This window comes from Oryzias latipes, chromosome 5, assembly GCF_053564925.1.
Source record: "Oryzias latipes strain Hd-rR chromosome 5, Olatipes_Hd-rR_3.1".
Lineage (NCBI taxonomy): Eukaryota > Metazoa > Chordata > Actinopteri > Beloniformes > Adrianichthyidae > Oryzias > Oryzias latipes.
Window position 1 is genome coordinate 8,998,415 of NC_136241.1, and position 23,756 is coordinate 9,022,170.

At 38.8% G+C, this 23,756-nt stretch overlaps 1 protein-coding gene across 3 annotated transcripts; it reads left to right on the forward strand.

The window, feature by feature from the left end:
• The first annotated feature begins 1,431 nt into the window (after nucleotides 1-1,431).
• Nucleotides 1,432-22,687, forward strand: LOC101175393 (macrophage-stimulating protein receptor-like). Of its 3 annotated transcripts, none has more exons than XM_011474774.4 (21): nucleotides 1,432-1,599; nucleotides 2,147-3,399; nucleotides 8,011-8,187; nucleotides 8,787-8,906; nucleotides 8,992-9,162; nucleotides 9,934-10,094; nucleotides 11,987-12,116; nucleotides 12,217-12,353; nucleotides 13,286-13,465; nucleotides 13,553-13,652; nucleotides 13,780-14,010; nucleotides 14,100-14,246; nucleotides 14,322-14,484; nucleotides 16,144-16,230; nucleotides 17,176-17,382; nucleotides 17,457-17,537; nucleotides 17,610-17,791; nucleotides 17,901-18,010; nucleotides 19,380-19,545; nucleotides 19,634-19,770; nucleotides 19,878-22,687. In XM_011474774.4, the coding sequence occupies exons 2-21, from the start codon at nucleotides 2,200-2,202 to the stop codon at nucleotides 20,089-20,091; spliced, it is 4,101 nt and encodes a 1,366-aa protein (XP_011473076.1). In that variant the 5' UTR covers nucleotides 1,432-1,599; nucleotides 2,147-2,199; the 3' UTR covers nucleotides 20,092-22,687. The 3 variants fall into 3 exon arrangements, with proteins under 3 accessions (XP_011473076.1, XP_078803137.1, XP_004068781.1); XM_004068733.5 differs by having other exon boundaries at nucleotides 1,470-1,599; nucleotides 2,185-3,399; XM_078947011.1 differs by lacking the exon at nucleotides 16,144-16,230.
• Nucleotides 22,688-23,756: the final 1,069 nt, after the last annotated feature.

Below are 23,756 nucleotides of genomic sequence, written 5' to 3' on the forward strand. Positions count from 1 at the left end.
TGAAAGTTGATTTTAGAAATACTCCAGGAGTTGGAAATGTCCCTGAGGACATTCAGTCTTCACTCAGAAACAACCCTTGAATGGATGAAGGTTGCTCACTGTAAAACATGCATTCCTGTAGAGGCAACACAGGAAATGGCACACAGCAACCGTTGTTTTATCTTTCCGTTGATTTCAGATTTTTGGTTGGGCGATGGCTCTTGTCTCTGAAAGAGTCAGTTCAGATGTTCAGAGATTCAGGCTGAAACCAGTTGAAACAATGGCAGACAAGAATCACAAAGCCTGTTTTCGGTTGGATGTGTAACTGTGTTATTGCTGGACTTTGAATTCACAGGTAGATGTTTAACTTTTGGACCAGGGTGTGATGCATAATCACAAGGTAAATAACATTATTACTAACATGCCATTGCTGAAAAATCTCAATTTACTCCTTAACACACTTTCATATTATCAGTTTGTGTAAAAAGGTAGACTATTAATGTTGATGTGTTCAGTGCAGAAATACTCCCACCTGTGTTTCATCTGCACTCTATCTTAGTTAACATCACAAAAATGTGTCTGAAAGGGAAGTGGATACACTCCTCATAAATTCCTTGTATGATTTATCCACATAAACTTAATTTTTCATCAGAAATTTGCACCAAACTCCACTTATGTTCCCGTGACCTGGAAATATTTGTATAAACCCGTGACAGTGGTAAATGAGAGCAGATTTTCAGCAGATAAAATATGAAACCGGCTCAGTCCTGAGTCGGACATGATGAAGATTTGAGAATAGGTCGAATTTCGCAACTTCTTCATACTTCCTAGTTGCGGGCGCGGCTAAACAGGACAAAACCCAGACGGGGAGATCGTGGTCAAGTATGTCGTAGTGAAAACGGTTTCCGGTTTCCACTTTAAAAGCACAGAAAAGAACAAACACTGATTTTTACACCAATAACTGAAAAAAAGAAGGCATGTATAAGGCTACTCACAGAAGGTTAGTAAAATCTATTAACAACAACAACAACAACAACAACAACAACAACAACAACAACAACAACAACAACAACAACAACAACAACAACAACAACAACAACAACAACAACAACAACAACAACAACAACAACAATAATAATAATAATAATAATAATAATAATAATATCAAATCTTGAAATGAACCCCTTCGATTTAGCCTACTTTTAGGCTAACACACTTTATCCACCTTTTTTTAGACAGTTAAGGGTGATGATGATGTAGCGTTTTTTGGTAAATTTGTAAATGTATTTTATTTTACAATTATAAGTGTTCTCATCGTTTGTTTTTGTTCCTTTATTTATTTTATTTGGCTTGCAGATGCTTCTCATTTAAAAACTGGTTCGGAGCGTGGGGCGCTTTTATTTTGAAGGCCGGTGTGAGGTCTCGCCTCCGTCGCTGCATTGACGGCCTCTTGAATCCTTCGGAGGCGGCCAGACTGGAAACTGCGATCCAGAGAGTGGGAGTCTGGCGCTGTCAGGTGAACTCAGAAGCAGAAACTCGTCTTCTATTTTCTCCTGAAGAATTTTGGTTTTGGAGTCTGCTGAACGGATTTAAGAGTCACTCAGGACTTTCAAAATCAAAGTAAGATTTGTTTTCTTGATAATCTTCAATAGAGATTTTAATCACAGTTTAGACAAAACTTATGTTTAAATAATCTGATAACTGTTCAGAGTTATGAGCTACTTTGACCATTCTACACATATTTTTCTAGTTTTAGGGTTATTGTCATTTTTCATTGAACTATATTGTTTTTACACTATTTCCTGACAAATGACCAAGTGAAGCAACAGGTAAAGGAAACTCCAAAAGCAGTTTTTCTGTTGATTTTGTGTGTTCCGTTGATCTTTTAGTAGCTGCATGAGAGCCTTCCCACTCTTTTCCACATGTCATGTCATGTGGAAGAAACTCCCAGAATTCTTTTTTTTTCATCCCACCATGTTCCTAATGTCTCTCCAGTTTAACAATTAATGGTTTTATTTATTTTTTTTCATCTAAATACATTTTTGAATTCCCTTTTTCAGCTTTCAATTGACTTTTGGTTAAGGTGAAACATCCACGGCACTGGTGCTTAAAAGGTTACAGCCCACGGCTTGTTTAATCTCAGCATTCCTTCTCTGTTTCCTTTCAGGGCTCCTGCCTCATCTTCACGATGTTCTCATCTTATAGGTAGCACTCACTAACATGGAGACGCCAGCTTTCACGATCCTCCTGACAGTATTCCTATGGATTCAAGAAGCCTCCGGGCAGCGCACGTGTCCACCCATTCCTCCCAGGTTGCCGGATTTCTCTGCGGAATATTCTCTCCCTTTCTTCCGAGCTGACAAACCGGTCCAGAACATTGCAGTGACCGCATACACCCCCCCACAGATATTTGTTGGACACCAAAATGCAATTGTAGCACTTAACGATTCTATGCAAAAAATATGGGAAGTGAAAACTGGACCCCTTGGGAGTCCTGACTGTGGGACTTGTCATATTTGTCACACAGAACCGGATCCGAACGACCACGTGGACACGGACAACCAGGTTCTGCTTATGGACCCTGCTGTGTTCCTACCATACTTGTACATGTGTGGAAGTACCCAGTACGGAATCTGTTACTTTATTGACATTTCATCTCCACAACCTGAGCCTAAATGTTTGTACAGAGAGAAGCTAAACTTTAAGGATAACTGTCCCGACTGCCTGGCCAGCCCCCTTGGTACCAAAGTTACTATAGTTGAATACGGTGCGACGTCTTATTTTTTCATAGCAGCCACGGTGAATGATAGGGTGGCACAGAACTACCCGAGGAGGTCAATATCAGTGGCGAGGCCGCTCTCCACTGAAGATGGCTTTGACATGGTCATGAGTGGTCTGACAGTGCTCCCAGAACTTCGTCAGTCCTACGCCATCGACTACATCTACACTTTTTCCACTGAGGAGTATGTGTACTTTCTGTCTCTGCAAAGGGAAAATCCCTCCAACAGAAACTCCGCTTTTCAGACTCGTCTGGGACGATTGCCCATTTCCATCCCAGAGGTGTGGATGTACAGAGAGGTGGTCTTGGAGTGCCGCTACAACCCAAAACGCAGACGGAGACGAAGAGAGAATCCCAAGGACATTGTGTATAATGGGCTGCAGGCGGCACACTTCGGTCGAGCAGGCTTGGACTTGGCCCAAGAGCTGCGGGTGGACACCAAAGAAGACATTCTGTATGGGGTGTTTGCAGAGGTGAATGAGCGCGGCGAGGCGAAGAAAAACTCGGCCTTTTGCGCCTTCCCTTTGTTGAAAGTCAACCATGCTATTGAGATGGGCGTGGAGGCCTGCTGCAAGTCAGGTACAGAGCAGTTATCCAGAGGCCTCTGCCACTACCAGCTGTGTGAAAACTGCCCACATGAGGTGAGTCCTCAGGTCCACAGCTCACTGTGACACAGACAAGAAATGAACCAACTAGACAAACACTATGTGATTAAGCTGGCCGCTGTCAGACAAATATGACGTAAAGTTTCGTTTTATCTAAAGTCATAAAGGACTATATACCATACTAGAGGCAATAGTTTGGCCATAAAGCAATTCCTGAGAACTGGAATAATAAATGTCCCTGTCAGCTCTGAAAAAGGTGTGTGTGCGTGAGATGGGAAGAGAAGCAGAGCAGGGAGAGGTGTGTGAGTCAGTGTTGAGACCTGCACATTACCACACCGATTCATTGCTTTGCTTTTGCAGTGCCGCCAAGTTTCAGTCCGTCTCGGCTTTGTGGTGGCAGCCTTGCACAGCTCTCACTTGAAAAAGTTTCATTTTCTGGGTTCCAGATCATAAACCTTTTTTTCAAAACATTTCATTCTTCCCACATTTTTGTTTTTGAAATTTAATCAAAACCCTAAAATGACAAGTCACCACTGACAAAAGATATTTGAAGTTCGAGTTATTAGTTTTTATTTTAAAAAAACTTTTGGAAAAATGTAAAAAACTCAATAAAAGAGCTTTGTTAGTTGTTGGCCCTTATGAATTTCAAGCCCCACAAGCCCAAACGTGTTGGTCGGCCATCATAGTTATTTCAAACTTGTCACAACTCTTTATTTACATTTCTGATCCTCCTTTTTTTGCACATTAAAACAGTTTTCAGCAGCAATCTGATTTTTAAGTTATCTGAAACCATCTCTGTTTTTGCTGAGACCAAAATCAACCAGAGAAAAGAAGAAGCTGAGTTTTTTCTTTCATGGATTCATTTGAGCTCTCAAAAACATATAAAAAAAACACAAGTTAAAAAAAACTACTGGTAAAAAGTGGAATATTTGTAGCGGAGGATCAGTGTTGCACTTTTCTGCCATCTAATACATTTGATTGGGGTGTAGGAAAAAATAGATTGGGTCGATATATCGCAATAAAATCATTTGGCGATACTAGTTTCGTTTAAAAATTCTGTCGAGAGGATATTTATTTAATTATTTATGAACGTCCTCCAGCGTTTGACTCCTGTTTTCCTCTTAAACCCCCAGCCGCTAGTTGGCTGCACACTGAACCTCTTAGAGCAGCTCTACAACGCACCAAAACGACAAGATGTCACACAATTCCGCTTGTGTTATCTGCTAAATGTTCAGTCAGCCTCGTAGTATTTGTTGTTATGAGACATGTACTACTTAGTTTTTGCTTGGGATGGCTACCATTGAGGTGACAGAGAAATGCAATACAAAGCTATGGAGAAAGAGTATTTTTCTATGACTTACATTCCAGTTTTGCGGTGGCTGGCAAAAAGCACAATATAAGCAAAGGAAAAACCGGATATCTTACTTAATAAAAATAAAAAAAGAAGGAAAATAAAAATAGAAAAAGTTATATGAAAGATAATCTTTCCATTTCTGTGCTTTAGCTGTTGCACAATCTTTAATAAACAAGAAACCACAGAAGTATGCTACATTTTGTCATTTATTTATAAAAATGATACAGCAAAATGGAGAAGCAGAAGTGTGTGAAACATGAATCACACCTCGTGATTCATTGCCTTCTCGCAGCATTTTTAGCAACAACACCTTGATGCTCCATCTGAGCTGTCTCTTTCATGGTCGTCTGTGTCTTTTCTAAGTGGTCAACCACTCTCCTTTCATCAGTCTGAGGTTTGAGCTTTGATTGGTCCACAACTTTATCATCTTTCCTTCTTAATAGCTGTTCTCCGTTTATTTGAAGCTGTAGTTTGGGTAAATACATGATGTAAGACAAGATTTCCGCCAAAACCGGAGATGTTTGACAGGTTTTTCTCTCACTTTAGCTGTGGATGACATTTTGGGATGTTGTAAAGTTCATGGATGACTTAAGAAATGAATTTTTTTTTTTTAGAAGGCCACACTAACTCCTCCACCACCATGAATAGGAATGTTAGGTTGCTAAAAATGGATATTTAGTTTCTGGCTCCCAAAAAACATGGAACATTGAAGACAAGCATTTATGTAAGTCAGAAAGTTGGAGGCACAGGGATAATTTACCTCATTAGCAGAAGATTATCCTTCAAAATGTACTGTTTTGTTTTAAATATTGTAAAATATGAACAACTAGTTGTTCAGCAAAGGTGGGAGGGGCTGTACAAATAATCTGAAATACAGGTTCATGTAAAAAAGAAATTAGGATTTGGTGAAGAAGTTAATATTGTTGTTCAATGAGTGAAACTAGTATTATTTGTATTAGGAACTGTTACATGTAGATTGAAATATTTTTACCTTTCTTTATTGCAAACTTGATGATATGGCTTAAAGGAAATGAAAACCCAAAGTTTGGTGTTTTAAAACATTAGAAATATTGTGAAATATTTCATTGTTGGTCTGTCAAGCAAAAGCATTCCAATGAGTGGAGTGAGGCTGGAGTCTGGAATTATCACCCACGGGCACCACTAAACATGAGCTACAAATGTCGAATTCCTCACGTTCAAAGCTTCTTTCCTGGGCTAAGGTGATGGTGATGGTTCCAAGTCCTCTTTTCAGATGAAAGCAAATTTTTGCATTTCAGGTTTTAAAAATCCCGCTGGAACAGTGGTTAGCGCTCTTGCCTCACACTGAGATGGTTCAAATTCCGGTTGGGACCTTTCTGTGTGGAGTTTTTATGTTCTTCCTGTTCAGGAGTGGGTTTCTACACTCCGGCTTCCTCCCACTGTCCAAAAACATGCTCCGTAGGAAGTGTTGGGTGACTTTCTCCAAAAAAACTAAATTTGTAATTCAATTACTTTACTCATTACTTATTTGAAAAAGTAATTCACTACTCGTTACTTTAGTTTCCCCCCTCTCATATACATTTCTCAAGGGAAAAACAGCACAAACAAGATCCTCTTGTCTTTCATATCACTTTATTTTGAAGCAATGCCATCGTGTAAAGTATGAACCTGATTCAAGACATAACCTGCCTCTAAAAGAATTCAGACAACAGTGTGAAAAACGACACAAAAGTAAGTTACAACACATGTGGTCTATGCCACCGCTGAAGGTGAGACAAACCTGCTAAGCCTATATTCAGATCTATCAAATCTGAAAATAAGCCACTCTTTTGAAAACATAAAGAACTATAGAAAGGCCTCCATGTTCATTTTTGCTTACGTTAGGTTTTCCATTAGAATGAGTTGACCTTTCTCTGTCTGCAAAGTTTTGGGGTTTTGTGCAAACTTCTGCAGGTCTCTGCTCTGCTGTTCACCTGCTGCTCCTCTGGGATGAGAAGACTCCCTGCAGCATCTCTTTTTCTCTCATCTTTGAGCAGTTTGGAAAGCAATGTGACTGCAGCAATGAGGGCATGTCTGTGCTTTGACCGATTCCCAAATCTGCGTGAACCTGTGTGCATGTATACGCCAGTAAATCCATTTTTTTAACCTCTGTTTCGTTTCATTAAACCGACAGAAATGTCAGAAAGAAGTAACGAAGAAACTAGGGTTTCCCTACTCCAGTAATTGTAATTAATTACATGTATTTCAACTGTATTACGTTATGTTTCTCGGTTACTAACAAAAGTAATGCAAGTACATCAATTCGTTACTTTGTAATCGTTACCCCCAACACTGTCCGTAGGTTAATTGGTATCTCTAAATTGTCCCATAGCTGTGTACGTGGATGTGTGTTCGTACGTGGTCCTGCAACAGACTGGCAACCTGTTCAGGATTCTGAAGATGGATGGCTTGAAAATCAAGTTTATGGACTTATTTGTTAGTTATTCCACACAGTACTTGCTTGATGATCTAATTATTATCTCTCCTTGGCAGCAGGTCTCTATTTACTATGAACGGGATACAATACTAGATTATCAGACAGCAGTGCCTCCCTGAAAGAAGCTGGTTGTATATTGTTCATACATTTCCCGGATTCTAAATTTCAGAAAATATTGTCAGGAACTGGTGGCGTAGGAGACCAGGAATGGTGACAGAAACTAAACCTTTGAATGAATAAATCGAAACTTGACAAAACCACAGGGTGACTAAGCAGAACAGATCACCTGAAAACCAGACACTTAAACACACTGAGGGAAATTGACAGAAATGAAAACAGCTGTGGATGATAAATAGGAACCAATTAACAGAATTGAAAAACCGAACTAAAGCACAGAATCTTTTCAAATATTTTCCACTATAAAGTGTTTAAAGTCTTGGACAGGTGACCCTCTTCACACATGCTGGGACAGGTTAGCTACCTGCTTTGTCGTGGCTTGTTTGCCGAAAGTAATACATGTTCTTTCTTTTTAATAATTGACCTAAACCACAGTGACTCATTCTCCTCCAGTCCCCGTAAAATCTGTTATTTACTATTTTAATTACAGAGCCGAGTCAACAGAGCTTTAATTTTTCTTGTTTTATGAGCCCTCTTCAAAGCTTGTGGGTTATGAAGCAAGACTGGAGCTTTTGAGTGCTTTATAAATTATTCAAGTTATTTTTAATAATCTGTATCCTGTCTCCTTTTTAAGTCGATTTATGTTTATGTAAACATGCAGACCAGCGGATGAAAGCAGAGGTGCCCTTTCTGACGGTTAAATAACTTTGTGTTTTTGCAGAGCTCTTGGGATAATTACACATGCAGCAATAAGCCCACCCTGGTGTCAAAGCCCCACTACAGAGTCGATCTGTTCAACAACAGAATGAAAGGCGTCCTGTTTACGGCCGTGCTCGTCAACATTATTGGGAACCACACCATTGGCCATTTTGGTACATCAGATGGTAGAATAATGCAGGTAGGTGTTGTTGAACTGTTTATTTGATTGGAGAAAAATGTTAACTAAACAGGACAAACATGCACTTATACTTCCTTTATGGTGCTAAAATTAGAATTCAGCATGCCCAAAAGCATGTAAAAAGATCCTGAAAATCAACCAAATAGATCCATTTCAATGAAAGAATTGGCTTCAGACCAGGTAACGTTTTTCCATCTTAAAAAATGGCCACCATCTTGGATTTTCAAATTTATTATGTACACCTTGCTAGCTCTGTTTCCAACACATCCCAAAGGCGCTCTATTGGGTTGAGATCTTGTGACTGTAGAGGCTATTTGAGTTCTAGAAACCATTCTGAAACAGGTAGGCTGTGGTGTTGGAACCGGGCTTAACCCTTGTACTATCCTTGGCAGTTTAACATTGGGAGTGGGGTCATCTAGACCCCACAAGACAGTGCGCTAAACTTTGAGTGTACTGACCAGTGAGTGTACTATGTTCAATCTGATGCTTGTATCACACTTTGCAGAATTCCTATAAAACATTTGATTTTACCAGTCCCACTAATTATGTACAGTAAATCCATGTGACTTTCCCATTGTTTGTCTTTTCTACTGGTTTAGGTCATTCTCACACAATACAAACCAAACTTTTTTTCCAACTTTTCATTGGGAAACACTGAAGTTTCCAGGACAGCAACTGTGCACTCAGAGGATTATCTTCTCTTTGTGGCTGGTAATAAGGTACATCAACTCGGCTGCAAGCTCTGGATGTTTTCTGGATTTGTGTATTTTTTTTTTATCTTTAACTTCAATTTTCTCCCTAAAGCTGTTCAAGGTGCCTACTGTGGGACCAGGATGTGCACACCTCTGGACGTGCTCGCTTTGTCTAACAGCTCCAAGTTTCATGAACTGTGGTTGGTGTTCAGGAAAATGCTCCAGGAAGCATGAATGTGCTTCTCATTGGAACAACTACTCCTGCACACCAGTTATAACTGAGGTAACTTAGCCTGTGAAAGTTTGTAACGATTCATTTTAACAACGATTCAATTTGTTGTTGATTGGATTTACTTTTGATATTTGTTCATTTTAAACAATCCGATTCAATATAATTTACTGACCTAAAACTGATCCAGGACATACAAAAATTTAACCAAAGTGACTCATAAATACCTGGTACTGAACAGGTGACGTTTTTCAGATTCCTTGTATTCCTTCAAGATAATCAACTGCAAATTAAATATGTGAACAAGAATTAATAGCAAATACATTCACATTTTAGTTTCACAAAGTTCAGACCACTGTTGTTTTTCCACATCAAAGTAATGTAAACTGAACATAATTAAAAGATTCTAGCACACTTTATGGTCACATGTCTTTGCTGAATTCAAAGTGTTTCCACACATTGGACTGGAATGATGGACTGATCCGTTTTTGCTGACTTCACGTGTGTGTTGTCCGCTGTTATGGCACCTGGTTGGATATATGTTATAGTAAAATAAAACAACCATGTCTTATTACATATGGTATTTTCGAAGAATGATTTGATTATCGATTTATCTCCTTTTGAAACAATTTTTTAATGGTATTAGTCGATTTGATTCGATTCAATTTGCCTCCGACAGTTTGATCCGGTCCAATCCTTGGAGTACAAATCAATTAGATTGATTGTTACACCCCTAAACCTGTGTCTAATGTTTACATAAAAGGTTTACCTTCTGTCACATTTGAATTTCCCCCGTGGTTATGCTTTCCTTAATTTTGTTTTTAGTTTTTCCCTCAAATGGCACCGGCTGGTGGCGAGACAGAAGTGACCCTCTGTGGCTCAGAATTTCGCTCTCTTTCGTCCGTCATTGATGAAAAAACTCATGTCATAACAGTGAGCTCAGGAGCTCCCTGTGCTCTTCTGCCTAATCAGAAAAGTAGTGAAAAGTGAGTAGCACACAACACTACATTTTTACCATACAGTGGAGGTGATAAATATTTGGTCCCTTGCTGATTTTGTCTGATTCTGTCATTTTAATGGTAAGTTCATTTAAACAGCAAGATATAGAAAATCCCAGAGAAAGTAGAAAAAATCCACTTAAAATAATTTATCAATTAGCATTTCTTTGAGAAAAATAAGTATTTTAACCCTCTTGCTAGAAAAACTTAGTACGCTGTAGCAAAACCCTTTGTAACAAGAACAGAGTTCAGACGTTTCTTGTACCGCTAGTTGATGAGCAGGTTTCTTCACACATCAGGAGGAATTTTGATCGACTATTCTTTACAAATGACCTCTAAATCATTCAGATTTGATGGCAACTCTGAGCTTCAGCTCTCTCCATAGAGTTTCTATAGGACTGAGATTGGCTGGGCCACTCCACAACCTTGATATGCTTCTTCGTCAGCCATTCCTTGGTTGCCTTGGCTGTAGGAGTTGGGTCATTATCTTGAAGCCTCCTGATGGAGGAAAGAAGGTTCAAGATTTGATGGTACATTGCTCCATCCATCGTCACATCCACACGGTGAAGTAGCCCTGTGCAGAAAAACACTCCCAAAGCATAAAGTTTCCATTTTTATGCTTGACAGTGGAGATGATGTTCTTGGGGTCATGGGCAGCATTTCTCTTCCTCCAAACATGACAGGTTGAGTTGATGCCAAAGACCTTAGTTTTGGTCTCATCTGACCACAGCACCTTCTTCCAATCGCTCACTAAATCACAAAGGTTGACATTGACGAACTTGAGGCGGTCCTGCACGTGGGCCTTTTTAAGCAGTGATACTTTGTGAGATGTTAAACCATTACAAAGTAAAGTATTACCAATGGTTTTCTTTGTGATTGTGGTCTTAGCTGCTTTGAGATCATCAACTAAGTCCTGCTGTGTTGCTTTATGCCTATTTCTCACTGTTCTCACGATCACGGAAACCCCACCAGGGAAGATGCTGTTCGGAGCCCCAGACCTGTAGGTGGATAGATGCTCATGTTCTTGTATTTTGGCACAATGGTACCAACAGTTGTCACCTTAACCCTCAGCTTCTTGCAGATGGTTTTGCAGTCCATTCTGGTCTGGTGCAGGTCTACAATGTTCTACCTTAAATCCACTGAAAGCTCTTAAGTTATTCCATGTTAGAGAGTTTGGGATCTGACTGACTGACTGATTCTGTTGTCAGGTGTCTTTTCTGTGGGGTATTTGTTCAATCGGGTGTCTTCACTTTAGGTGACAGATTGAGTTGGAGAGTTTAACTGGTCTGTGTGAACCAGAACTTTTAATGGTTACAAAGGGATCAAATATGCTTTCCTTCATGAAATGCAAATACATTTGTATAAATTCTTCAACATGTCCTTCCTTCCTTCCCTTGATTTTCTGTGTGACTGTCTATCTCTCACTGTTCTAATGAACCTACCATTTAGATGACAGACTTGGTTTCTTTTTATGTGGGCAAACATACAAAATCAGCAAGGAATGACATACTTTTTTTCCACATTTTACTTTGTAAGAATAGCATTCTCCTTGCCACAAATAAGTAAATACTGACTCATTTTAACCCAGGTAACCAATGCAGATTGAAATTGCCTTAAAAACCTGGTAAACAAGGTCAGAATTCTCAAACCTGAGATCTGTGTTAGTCAGCATTATGAACAAGAAATAACAATATTTCCAGCTCAAGCTCAGCCTCCCAAAGGAAGCTGTATTTTTACACCTGGCTCCACCTCCATGGTCACTTCTCTTGACCATATAACTTTTAATCAATTCATAATTCAAGTCCTGACCAAATATGATGAGAATGAGTCCTTCACAATCTGGATAAATTCTGTTCATTTTTTCTTTCTTCCTCATACAGGCTAGTTTGCAAAATTCTTAACCAAGCACCAAACCAGAACGTCAACATCACTTTGGAGGTGCATGAGGGTAAAGTTGATGGCCCCTATTCAATTGAAGGCACAGCCCAGATATCTGGGCTCTCTTTTGTGGTAAAAGCTACATATTTTATACATTTTTCAGAATTCTAACAAACCTAGTTTGGATTACATTTTAATTTAACTTAAAAAGATGTTTTACTTTTCTAATCAGGAGCCCCAGATAATGGAGATCAGGCCTGACTATGGACCTATGTTTGGAGGAACCAAAGTTACTCTGCAAGGCAAATATCTGAATTCTGGGACACAGCGACAGGTCTTTTTTGCTAACAAAAAATGCAGCATATCAAGGTGAGTGCATCTTTTCTTCAACATAACTAAACTTTAGGGTATAAAGCTTTTAAATTCAATTTTGTTTTTTTAGGAAGCCCCAATTCAAAATCAAGATTGTCTTGAAGACCCATTCCGATGAAAATTGTGTTTTTGGTGTTTTAAACATAAACTTGTGGAATTTTTCTCTTGATGGAGAACACATATAAAGAAAATTAAGGGTAAAATTGCATTTTGGAAAAATTTGCATTTTGGTTCCATTCAATGCCATTTGAAAAAGATCATATTGTTACATAGAAGCTACAATCATCAGGCCACAGGCTCCCTGCTTCACCTAATTGTTATGCAGTCACTTGTAGACGACTAGATCCATGTACTTGTACGGCTGGATAGCTCTAATATTGCTCACCTTTTTTGTTCCACCACTAATGTTAGGTCGGGGCTGTGAGTGGCTGTAAGCTAGGGCATAGGCGTGTTAACAGATGATGATGGGAAGTGGGAAATGCTTACTCTGTTGTCCTGCCCACAACTCTGAGGGGAATTTCTAATGAACTACTGCCTCTCTGCAAAAACTATGTTTAAAAAAAAAAAAACCCACAGATGCTTTTTGGTAAAAAATGGCGTCATAATTAAAAAAAAAAACACTGGTAATGCTTTTACAATAGACCCAAACACGATCGGAGTGGGGCTTTAAACAACAAAAAGATCAAATCAAAAGTATACATTTTAAGAGAAAGAGAAAAAAGTTTGTGACTGAAACTATGTCTTGTATTCATGGCAGAGAAAAAGAGATAATAGAGAAATATCTTACAGTGAAGAAAGTGAAGAAAAAAGTCTCTTTGTATTCTGAAACAGCCTTCGATAATCTAGGACTATAGCAGCACGACTAACAAAATGTTAGAATAACCCAGGCCAATCTAATTTCTGTGTTAAGAATTGTTATTTGCTTTTAGAGTTTTTGAGGAACCAGGAGGCTTATCATCCATCGTCTGCCACACAGACGCCACAGAAAGTGTCGGTGAAGTGCCAGTAAAAGTTGTTATTGACAGCTTTGAAGTGCAAGCTGCAGGAAAGTTCTTCTACAAGAAAAATCCCGTCATAACATCAGTGAAGCCCCTCTGCAGCTTTCAAAGGTGAGCCTCTAATTTGTTCCTTTTCCAAGACAAGAAGTATTTGTACTTTTATTCTTTAAATGCTGTTTTTATCCCACTTTCTTACAGTGGCTCCAGACTAATAATAGAAGGTCAGAATCTGGACTCAGTCCATGAAGTGGTAGTTCAGTACACTCCAACTAATCTCATCATACAGCCCCTTAAACATGTGAGTTAACTCCTTGATCAAATTACAGAATTGAACTAAGTTTAAACACGTTTAATCAAATTTGATGCTGAAAGTAATGGCAGATTCTACCTTAACTTAAAGTGATTGCACTGGTTTTACCCTGTAGGTCTGCGATGGCACTAGAAATGCCACATCCATGGAGTGTTGGACCCCTGGGTTCCCAGAGGAAAAGGTTTTGGAAAAGTTTGACACGGGAAATATCGCTCTTCACTTGGATGGAAAAAGTCAATCCTGGGAGGAAACATTTTACTACTACCCAGACGCAGACGTCATCCCCTTTGAAAACGATGAAAAAGTTCTGCTTCTCAAACCGGGAGAGACAGAAGTTTCTCTGCATGTATGTGATTAAGATGGTATTTTAGGCAACATTCTTTTTACCTATACCTTCAGAAATGATGACATGCTTTTCTTTAATATAATAAACAGCACAACAAGCTGAATTCAGTGTATCACTGTATGAAGATCAACATGAGCATTGGCGAGGAGTTCTGTGATGTTAAGGTTCTGTCAAATGAACTGACCTGCAGGATCCCCAAAGGTGTGGTCATTCCCAGCGAGGGCTTGCCTGTCAAGGTAAGACAGTCAACAGAACTACATTATTTAATCAAATTGATCCTGCATATCATGCTTTTGTCTTTCCCACTGTAGGTGACAGTCAATGGAATCATTTTTGAAGTGGGAACAGTACACTATGACACCAATAGCAACCTGGTTATCGTTGTGAGCATCATTCTGGGCATCATTGCTGCGTTGGCTCTGGGTGCTGTGCTGGCATGTCTCGTAATGACTCGTCTGAGAAAGAAAAAGAGAGGTATGAAAGGTTGAATCCTACGGTGGCCGAGAACCGCCATTGCAGCAACAAAACAAAAAAAGGAGCAAAAATAAAAAACTACTAGCAAAAAAGAAAAATTAAATGCAAATAAAAAAAAGCAGCAACCAAAAACAGGAGCAAAAATAAAAGGAAAAAAAAGCAATGTAAAAAAGCGATGCAAAAATAAATTAATGCAAACATAAAAAAAGCAATGCATCTAAAAAAACGGCTGCAATTCTTTTTTCAACTTTGTTGTACAAAACAGAAGTACAATACAAAACACAATTTCACAAAGTAAACTTCATATACACCAGGGGAGCATATTACATGCATTTTACCTAAAGAAAGTCACAACGAAAGTGACATCACCTCGTAAGTGACATTACCACGGAACTGATGCCGCAACAGATCGAGGATCAGTTTGGCGAAAGAACACGAGAATTGGATTAACCTTTCCCATATATACCGCTACGAAAAGGAGGAATACGTAAAACAAATAAGAAAGGAGTAAGTGAAAATATTGGTGTTAAATGTTACTATGTGTAATTTTGACGTTATTTGGTTTTAGCCCCAGGTTTTATTCAGGGTATACTTAGAATCGCTAGCTGTGTGAACGCCATGCAAAATGCACACTATATCCAACCTTTTTAGTAAACACCATCATATTTGGCATAATCTACAAATAAACAAATAAAAAATAGAAGAATCCGCATCAACATGATTATTTGCCTTACTAAATTTAACATAAATACAAAATATATCACATATACAATTATTTAAAGATGTTACATGTATTTCTTTGCGACAAAAACATGCGACACCGGCAGTCAGTTAGCTCTAAGACTGCCAGGCAGCCCAGGAGCTGTTGGAGGAGCTGATGGAGCCCCCTCGCCCATGAACCCTGAATCAATTACATGATTGCCAATGCTTTTAGAACTCGTCATAGTAAATGATAAACACAAAACCAATAATAACACCAATAATAATGCTAATGTTTTTAACCATCAGGCTAAAAACATTTTCGGCCATCAGGCTAAAAACATTTTTAGCTAAAAACATTTTTAGCCATCAGGCTAAAAAGGCTAAAAACATTTTCAGCCATCAGGCTAAAAAGGCTAAAAACATTTTCAGCCATCAGGCTAAAAACATTTTTAGCCATCAGGCTAAAAAGGCTAAAAACATTTTCAGCCATCAGGCTAAAAACATTTTTAGCCATCAGGCTAAAAAGGCTAAAAACATTTTCAGCCATCAGGCTAAAAATGTTCGTTTTACGTATTCCCCTTTTTCGTAGCGGTATTTATGGGAAAAGACAATCCACTTCTTGTGTTCTGATCCTCGATCTGTTGCGGCATAACTTTTGCAAGTAGTTTTTTATTTTTGCTCCTGTTTTTGGTTGCTGCTTTTTTTTTAAAATTTGCATTCCATTTTTCTTTTTTGCTTGACGTTTTTTATTTTTGTTCCTTTTTTTAGTTGCTGCTTTTTTCTAATTTGCTTTTCATTTTTCTTTTTTGCTAGTAGTTTTTTATTTTTGCTCCTTTTTTTGTTGTTGCTGCAATGGCGGTTCTCGGCCACTGTAGAATTCTGCATCATTTGTTGTGTTGCTCAAACGACTGGAAAAGAAAATCCCCAAACTCGGTTATCTTTGTTATTAACTTCCAGCCAAAGATGAGAATGGTTCCTCAACATTAGCGCGTAGTCGCTTTGGCAGCCATCATGACTCTGTTCCAACAGGTGACTATCGGCAAGGTGAGGCTTCCAAATTCATATTGAATAAAAGAAATACAGGAATTTATTTCTTTTCAAAATAAACAACATAAACACAAAGACTATATCTAAAGTTTTAAAAACAGTTAATATTTTTGTCACCTGTTGCAGTAGTAATCAGTGCATTTTTTCACTCCGATCATCTTTTGATCTATTGAAGATGTTCCTAGTGGTGTTTAGATCATGATGATGCCAATTTTAGGTATAAATAAAAAAATCTGTGTTGTTTTTTATAACAGTTTCTGCAGAGAAGCAGTCGCTCTTTACCAAAGACCCTTTGAGTTGTATTAAATAAGAAAGGCTCTGCTTAAGAAAGTGGTGCTTAAATCTTGAGAAGGGAAGTCTCGAAACTTTCTGTGCACTTGTATCTCTAAAATGTATAAATGTGATTTTTGCCTGTGTCTATCAGGTGATTGGTTTAAAAAATGTTATGCGTTGGATCCGTTTTACATTCATAGTTAGTTTTAAGATTGTGTCATTTCAAGTTGTGCATTCATAAATTGTATTTCTAATTTGTACATTTTTGATAATGGAGTGTCTGCTCCTGATTCACAACCATTTGAATAAAGAAATACTCAGAAATGCAAATTTGAACTTAATTTTCTATACATATGACTTCCTTCATCAGAAAAAGGCCACAAGAACATTCTGAAAACACCCAAAACATAATTTTCCTCAGAGTGGGTCCTTAAAAGGCCATTGTAGGAGGCTAATTTTCTAAAAGTGAGACAGATTAAAACATAAAAATCAAAAAAAGGTTCCCCACATTGTTAGTAACTGTTTGGGTATTTAATAACCAACTTGGCAATTTTTACATATTTTCTTCATGCAAATTGCATAAATAGAGACGTGTAATCATTTCAGATCCTTTACTTGGATCAAAAATACAATGTTACATAAAATTGTGTTTGTTTTATGCATTGTCAGTTTTCTCCAGCCAAACTTCAGGCTCAGGAGGAATGACCTTCCAAGGGTTATTGTACGCTGCCAGCTATGACCATCTGGATGTTCCATTAATGCACCGGGACAATCTCTCCATAGTTAGCTTGAGTACTGATCTCTTGGAGGAGGTCAAAGATGTGCTAATTCCCGCAGAGAAGCTTCGAATTGAAGACAGCAAAGTTATCGGAAAAGGTAACATTTCCAGACTTTTTATTTCTTCTATTTACATTTTTTCTAAGTTACAGGCAACTGCTTGTTCCACACAGGTCACTTTGGGACAGTGTACCATGGATACCTAATCGATAGCAATAGGCAGGAGATCCATTGTGCTGTCAAGTCTCTAAACAGTAAGTGGTTGTGGGCCATCTTTCAGGGATCTCTGCTGGAACAGCTCTTAAACTGCACATGCTTGTTGACAGGGATAACCGATTTGGATGAGGTGCACCAGTTTCTCAGAGAGGGCATCATCATGAAGGGTTTCCACCACACCAACATACTCTCTCTGCTCGGAATCATGCTGCCCAACGAGGGGCTCCCACTGGTTGTTCTGCCCTATATGAAACATGGAGACGTGCGTCATTTTATCCGGTCTGAGCAAAGGGTAAATCAACAGATGGAACATTTTTAAGAACAAGAATCACAACGGTCAATATTTACCCTGATACAAAAATTGCTTATGGACAATGAAGTCTGTTTTCTTTGTCTCGCAGAACCCTACAGTGAAAGACCTGATTGGGTTTGGACTTCAGGTTGCCAGAGGAATGGAGTACTTGGCTGAAAAGAAGTTTGTCCACAGAGACCTGGCTGCACGAAACTGCATGTGTGTATGAATTATACCTTAAATATTTTTTGACTTAATGCATACAACTATTTTTTTTTGCTTTTTCAAAGCACCATTGGTCTTTTCAGTATGATTTTGCCCTTTTTGGCCTAAAAAAAACAACCCTGTGTCTTTCCGAGGACACAGTTTCTTCAGAGCGCCATAAATTCATTAGAAATTTGCTTCTGAGTTTTGGGCGGGAATGTTGCCTGGGGCTACACCCCCCCCACTCCCCATCACCCATCTGTTTACATGCCCTCCCACTACCTTACAGACACTCACACCCCCAACCTAACATTACCAGTGCAACAAACATGGCAAGCGAAATTGGAGCAGATTTTGTCTGCACAGTTTTGGGCCAGATACCAGCCTCAGACGAGGAAAATAGAGACGTACATGAATCTAATTGTCTCCAAGAAGATGGCTCAGAATGGAGCAGAGCAGGGAGCTTACAGTTTGCTATTGTAGCTACAATTTTACAAGTGCAGACTTTTCAAATGGCATTTTTTAAATTAACAACAATTTGAATAAGGAAATACTGAAATGCAATTTCTATGCTTAATTTTCTTCAATTATGTCTTCCATTATGAGAAAAAAGCTACAAGAACATGTTAAAAACAAATACCTACCGTATATGTAAAGTTTACTTTTGCTTTTAGTTACATGCAGTGTAAAACCCCCCTCAACTCTTTTCTTTGCAACAAGATATGCATTGACCTCAAAAGGTTTAAAAAATGCTTAAATGACAACAAAGAATATAAAATTAAACTTTTGATGGTGTTTTTAATAAAAGTAAATTTTTGGGGGGGGGTATGCACTGAAATGTACACATTTCCAGTGTTCCTTCACTATATCAGGGTTCACCTTTCATGGTCTCACTGTTTTGCAGATCTTTTTCAGTGCAGTTTTTCAGGGTTTTTTTCTTTCTTATTTTAATGCAGCGCACTGATTGGCTGTTGATGTCGATACGTTTCTTCCATGCCGAACCTCTTGTACAGAATAATTATATAATAATTAGTTTGCCAAATCCACATAAATCTCCAATCGCAATCAGATCTTTGTTTTGATTCTATAATACTGGGCTTTTTTTTCAAATTCATTTTTGAACTTTGAGTAATTAAACAAGAGACAAAAATGTTCATGTCTTTCTGAGAAAAGTGTATAAAGTGTGTAGTGAGGCTTTTTACAGCCTTAAAACATTTATAATCAAATCTCCTTGATTTCACCTTTCAGTTTTTTTATGAAACGTAACCTCGCAATAAACGAGGGAGCACAAATATTGATGTTTTCATCAAAAGAAGAAGTATTTTTAAATGACAAGGACAGTGTAAAACAGTGATCTTTTGTTAAGATGTCTTCTTCTCTACAGGCTGGATGAAACATTTACAGTCAAGGTGGCTGACTTTGGCATGGCAAGGGATGTTTATGATAAAGAATACTACAGCATTCAGAATCACAGTCGGGCAAAACTTCCAGTGAAGTGGATGGCCATCGAAAGCCTGCAAACACAGAAGTTCACAACCAAGTCAGATGTAGTGAGTGTGCTTTACCATAGAAATCCTTTTACTTGCCATTTCTTTTGTTATAAATGCATTTTTCGAATTTCGCATACCTGCTTCCCAGTGGTCATACGGCATCTTGATGTGGGAGCTCTTAACCAGAGGTGCGAGCCCTTATCCAGATGTGGACCCTTATGACATCACGCACTACTTGTTGAAGGGACGTCGACTTCCTCAGCCACAGTATTGCCCCAATACACTGTAAGGGTGAAAATCTTTCCATCCCATATCAAAATGGTGAAAATGTATAAGTGTAACGACTTGAAAAGAAATGTTTGACTTTTTTTATATCACTGTTTACCTCACAGGTATTCAATCATGCTGACATGTTGGGACCCTGTGCCTGAGAGTAGACCCTCCTTCCACAGCCTGGTGACTGAAGTTAACCATATACTTAGCTGTCTTGAAGGAGAACACTATATCAATCTAGAGGTTAACTACGTGAACTTAGACCAGCCAAGGCCTTACCCCCCCATGGCGGAGTCTGGAGACGAAGCTGAGGAATCAGACTTGGACTCATAATCGTCATTTGCCAGCTAAGTGCGACTACAAATGGCGGAATTCAGTCTAAGATTCGAGCTGTGGGGCATAAAGATGACTGACGGAGCAAAGGCAAGGTACAGCCTGGATAATCTGCCCATCCACAACAAGGATTCACATAAGATTATGAACCACACACACTCACAAAGGACAGTTTAAAGTCACTGATGAGGAAGCTTGTTTTTAGGCTGTGGGAGGAAGCTAGATAAATTCCACACAAATTTTAGGAGAACTTGGAAACTACAAACAGAAGGGACCCATCTGGGATTCTGGCTGTCAGTGCTAACCACCATTCCACTGTGCAGCCCCAACAGCTCTCTTTCATCAGACTTTTATTTTTTATAAGGTTACACTAATAGGCCTATTCAATTCTTTTTTTAGGCCTTTGAAAGCAGGTGTTTTTTAAATGTTGATTTTTCTGCTCTCCCTCTAAAGTGGAGCCATCTCTCAAGCTAAGTTTAAGTCCTTTTATTTAAAATGCTGTATATTTAAATATTTCTCTTTGGTATTTCTAAAAACCTTTTAACCCATGTCATAGAAAAAAAAGTTCTTAATTGAAAATAATATTGAAATATCCCAAATTTAAAAGAAATCTATAATGTCTATAAATGTCACTGCTGGTGCATTAGAGCCAGTTAACCAGAACCTTGGATGGACACTGTGTAGCAAAACAGGATTTTACTTCTGGGCTGACTTATCTGTATTTTGTTAGCCTGGCGACCCTGACTGGTCTGGGTGCCTCGGTGCTGTTAGTGCCTGACCAGGTCTCTCACAGGGCCGGGGGATTGGGCTTGTCCCTGGGGACAGCTCTTTCTTGGCTCCTCTCTCTTAATGTTGGGTAAGGGGGGAGGGGCCTGGGGAGTTGGCTCTTCTTACAGTGGGGCACATGGTCTGGGGAGATGGGCCCAATGCGGTAGGGGGGTTGGAGGATGGTTCATTGGGGGTCAGTCTTGAAGCTGTCCCCGACTTATCCTCCTTCCTCATATGAAGGGCTATTCTTATGGCTGGGATAAAGCTCGCACCCTCTGTGCTCGTGTGCACCCCTGCTCTCTGGTGTTGGGCACCCCTGTGGTTGCCCAACAATGATAAACCTCTACTATGTTTTTTTGCTTTTTGATTCAACCCCCCAATCAGCACAAAAGAAGTTTAGCCTTAAAATATAAAAGGGGTTTATACAAATATACACCTCATGTGTCAGAAGATCCATAACCCCCTACTGTAATAGTAGAAGAGGCCTTCAGCTGTTGGACAGGACAAGTTAGAAAGAAAAAGAAAGAGCAATTTGAGTGCAGAAACAGCCTTAAGATGAAGCAAAAACATGCTGTAGATTCAGTTTCTGTCCCACGGAGTCCATTCTGTTGTTTTCTTAGCCCATTCGTGGTTCTTCATTCGGGCTACATGTCCGGCCCACTTGCCTTTGGCTTCAATCACTTTCTCGATGACATCCTTCACCCCTGTTCTTGATCTTAAGTCTTCGTTCTTGACTTTATCTCTCCTCGTAACACCCAGCATTGATCGTTCCATGCTCCTCTGGGTGATTGCCAGTTTCTCTCTTTGGCGGTTGGTATGTGACCATGTCTCAGCTCCATACGTCATTGATGGCAGTATGACAGTGTTCATGATCTTCCTCTTGAGACACATGGGCATTTTTTGATCTTTCAGAAACGTGCTGTACTGTCCGAATCTCTTCCAAGCGGATGTTACTCTCTCGTCTATTTCTTTCGCCATCTCATTTCCTGGTGTTAGCAGTCTTCCCAAATACTTGTACTCATCCACCTCCTCCAGTTGTTCTCCATCCACAATTATTCCTTTCCTTCTCCTTTTCCTTGCTATTTCATTGCACATGATTTTGGTTTTCTTTTTGTTCATTTTCATGCCATCTTTTCTCCCTTCCTTGTTCAGATCGTTGAGCAGCTTGCTGAGATCCTCTTCCTTTTCTGCAAGTAAGATGATATCATCTGCAAATCTCAGGTTGTTCATCCTCTCTCCATTGATGTTAATTCCCGCTTCAGCTTCCATTCTCCTGAATATTTCTTCCAACGATGCTGTGAACATCACTGGTGACAAGGTGTCTCCTTGTCGCACTCCCTTCATGATCTTAATCTTTCGGCTAAGTGATTCGTTCCGAACCTGAGCAGTGCCTCCATCATATGTCTCTTTCAGGATGTTGATGTACTTCTCCTCTACGCTGTGTTGTTCTAGCGCCTCAAAAACAGCCTTGTGCAGGATAGAATCAAAGGCTTTTTCATAGTCTACAAACGCCATATAAATGGGTATTTTACACTCATTGGTTTTCTCGAGTATTTGCACGACTGACTGCAGATGGTCGATAGTTGAATGACCTCTTCTGTAGATTCAAGTTAGTAAAAATATACTTCACACATGTCTTCTAAATTGATCCCATGAAAAGTTTCACCACTCCTTTATGAAAAATGTAAGGTCTTTTTTTTACCCTGCTTCCTATCATTCCTATCAAAGGACAATCATCATACACAAATGTTTTCCAAAGCAAACATGACAAAATGAATGTATAATTTTTTTTTGCTCCTTTGTTTGTAAAATAAAATGCTGAATAAAATTTTGCTGCTCTCATAACTGTCTCAAAACATTTAAACAGAATCAGCAATATCTCCTTTTTTTTAATAGTACCTCATATTGACCCCAGAATGCAGACTAAAAGATGAGAAATGTGTAAATGTCACATTCTGTGAATTATTCACGTTTACTGTAGTGTTTTTACAGTTGCTTTAAGTGCACTCTGCTGTCACTAGAGGGCAGGCAAAGGCTTCCTTCAGAGGAGAACCGGAGTCTGTACTGCAGTGTTGCTCTGCAGTGCATTAGGCACAGCAGAAGCCAGCAGACAAAGGTGCTGCATGAAGGCAACACAACTGCATTTCAGACCAACATATACCCAAATGCTGAGCTCTGAAAATAAAATCAACTTTGCTGTTTAGCTGAGGCTTGAACTTGGTCATTTTTCACTTTAGCTTTGCATTGTAACTTCAAGGTCATTATTTTAATGTACATTGAAAAACTGGCCATAAGTGACGCAAGTTGTGTTTTATACCGTATTTCCTTTATGTCTTATTCCTAGTTTGAAAATGATTTCGTTTTTAAAAGGTTGCGCTCAGTGAATACTTATAATTAATATACTGTATATATTTTGAAATATGTTTTAAAAAGACATGCCTCAACAAAAAATCTAATAAAATAAACACAATAAAAATGTGCTTCTATAATAATTTCTTCTTTTACCATCTCTTTAAAAAACACAACACTCACTGAAAGTACAAAAGTTGTTCATGACTGAAAGTGGGTCATCAGAGGTAAAGATAAAAATGATACAGAGTGAATTGGCAGCATGAGCTCTGGTTCTCTGCCAAGCAGATAAAATGAAAAACACATACCTTGACAGGTCTGAATACACAACTCAAAGAGCGTCAAACATGAATGCATTTGCTCAATCAGTAGATCTAAAAATGTTATCCACCATGAATAATTTACAGATGGTTAGGAATGTTTTTTTAATCCTTTTGCTTTCATGTTTTGAAAATTTGCCAGTGAAAAGCTCTGCTTGTTTCAGGTACTTCCTTAAACATGAGCTGATTTTCATCTAAAGAAATGAAAGAAAAAGAATTGTTAAAAAT

Excerpts from the sequence above, each read along its gene's own strand:
- LOC101175393 (XM_011474774.4), top strand. The coding sequence starts at position 2,200 with ATGGAGACGCCAGCTTTCACGATCCTCCTGACAGTATTCCTATGGATT. Across the intron at positions 12,354-13,285 it reads AAAAAATGCAGCATATCAAG|AGTTTTTGAGGAACCAGGAG; the intron begins GTGAGTGCATCT and ends ATTTGCTTTTAG. Across the intron at positions 13,653-13,779 it reads TCATACAGCCCCTTAAACAT|GTCTGCGATGGCACTAGAAA; the intron begins GTGAGTTAACTC and ends TTTACCCTGTAG.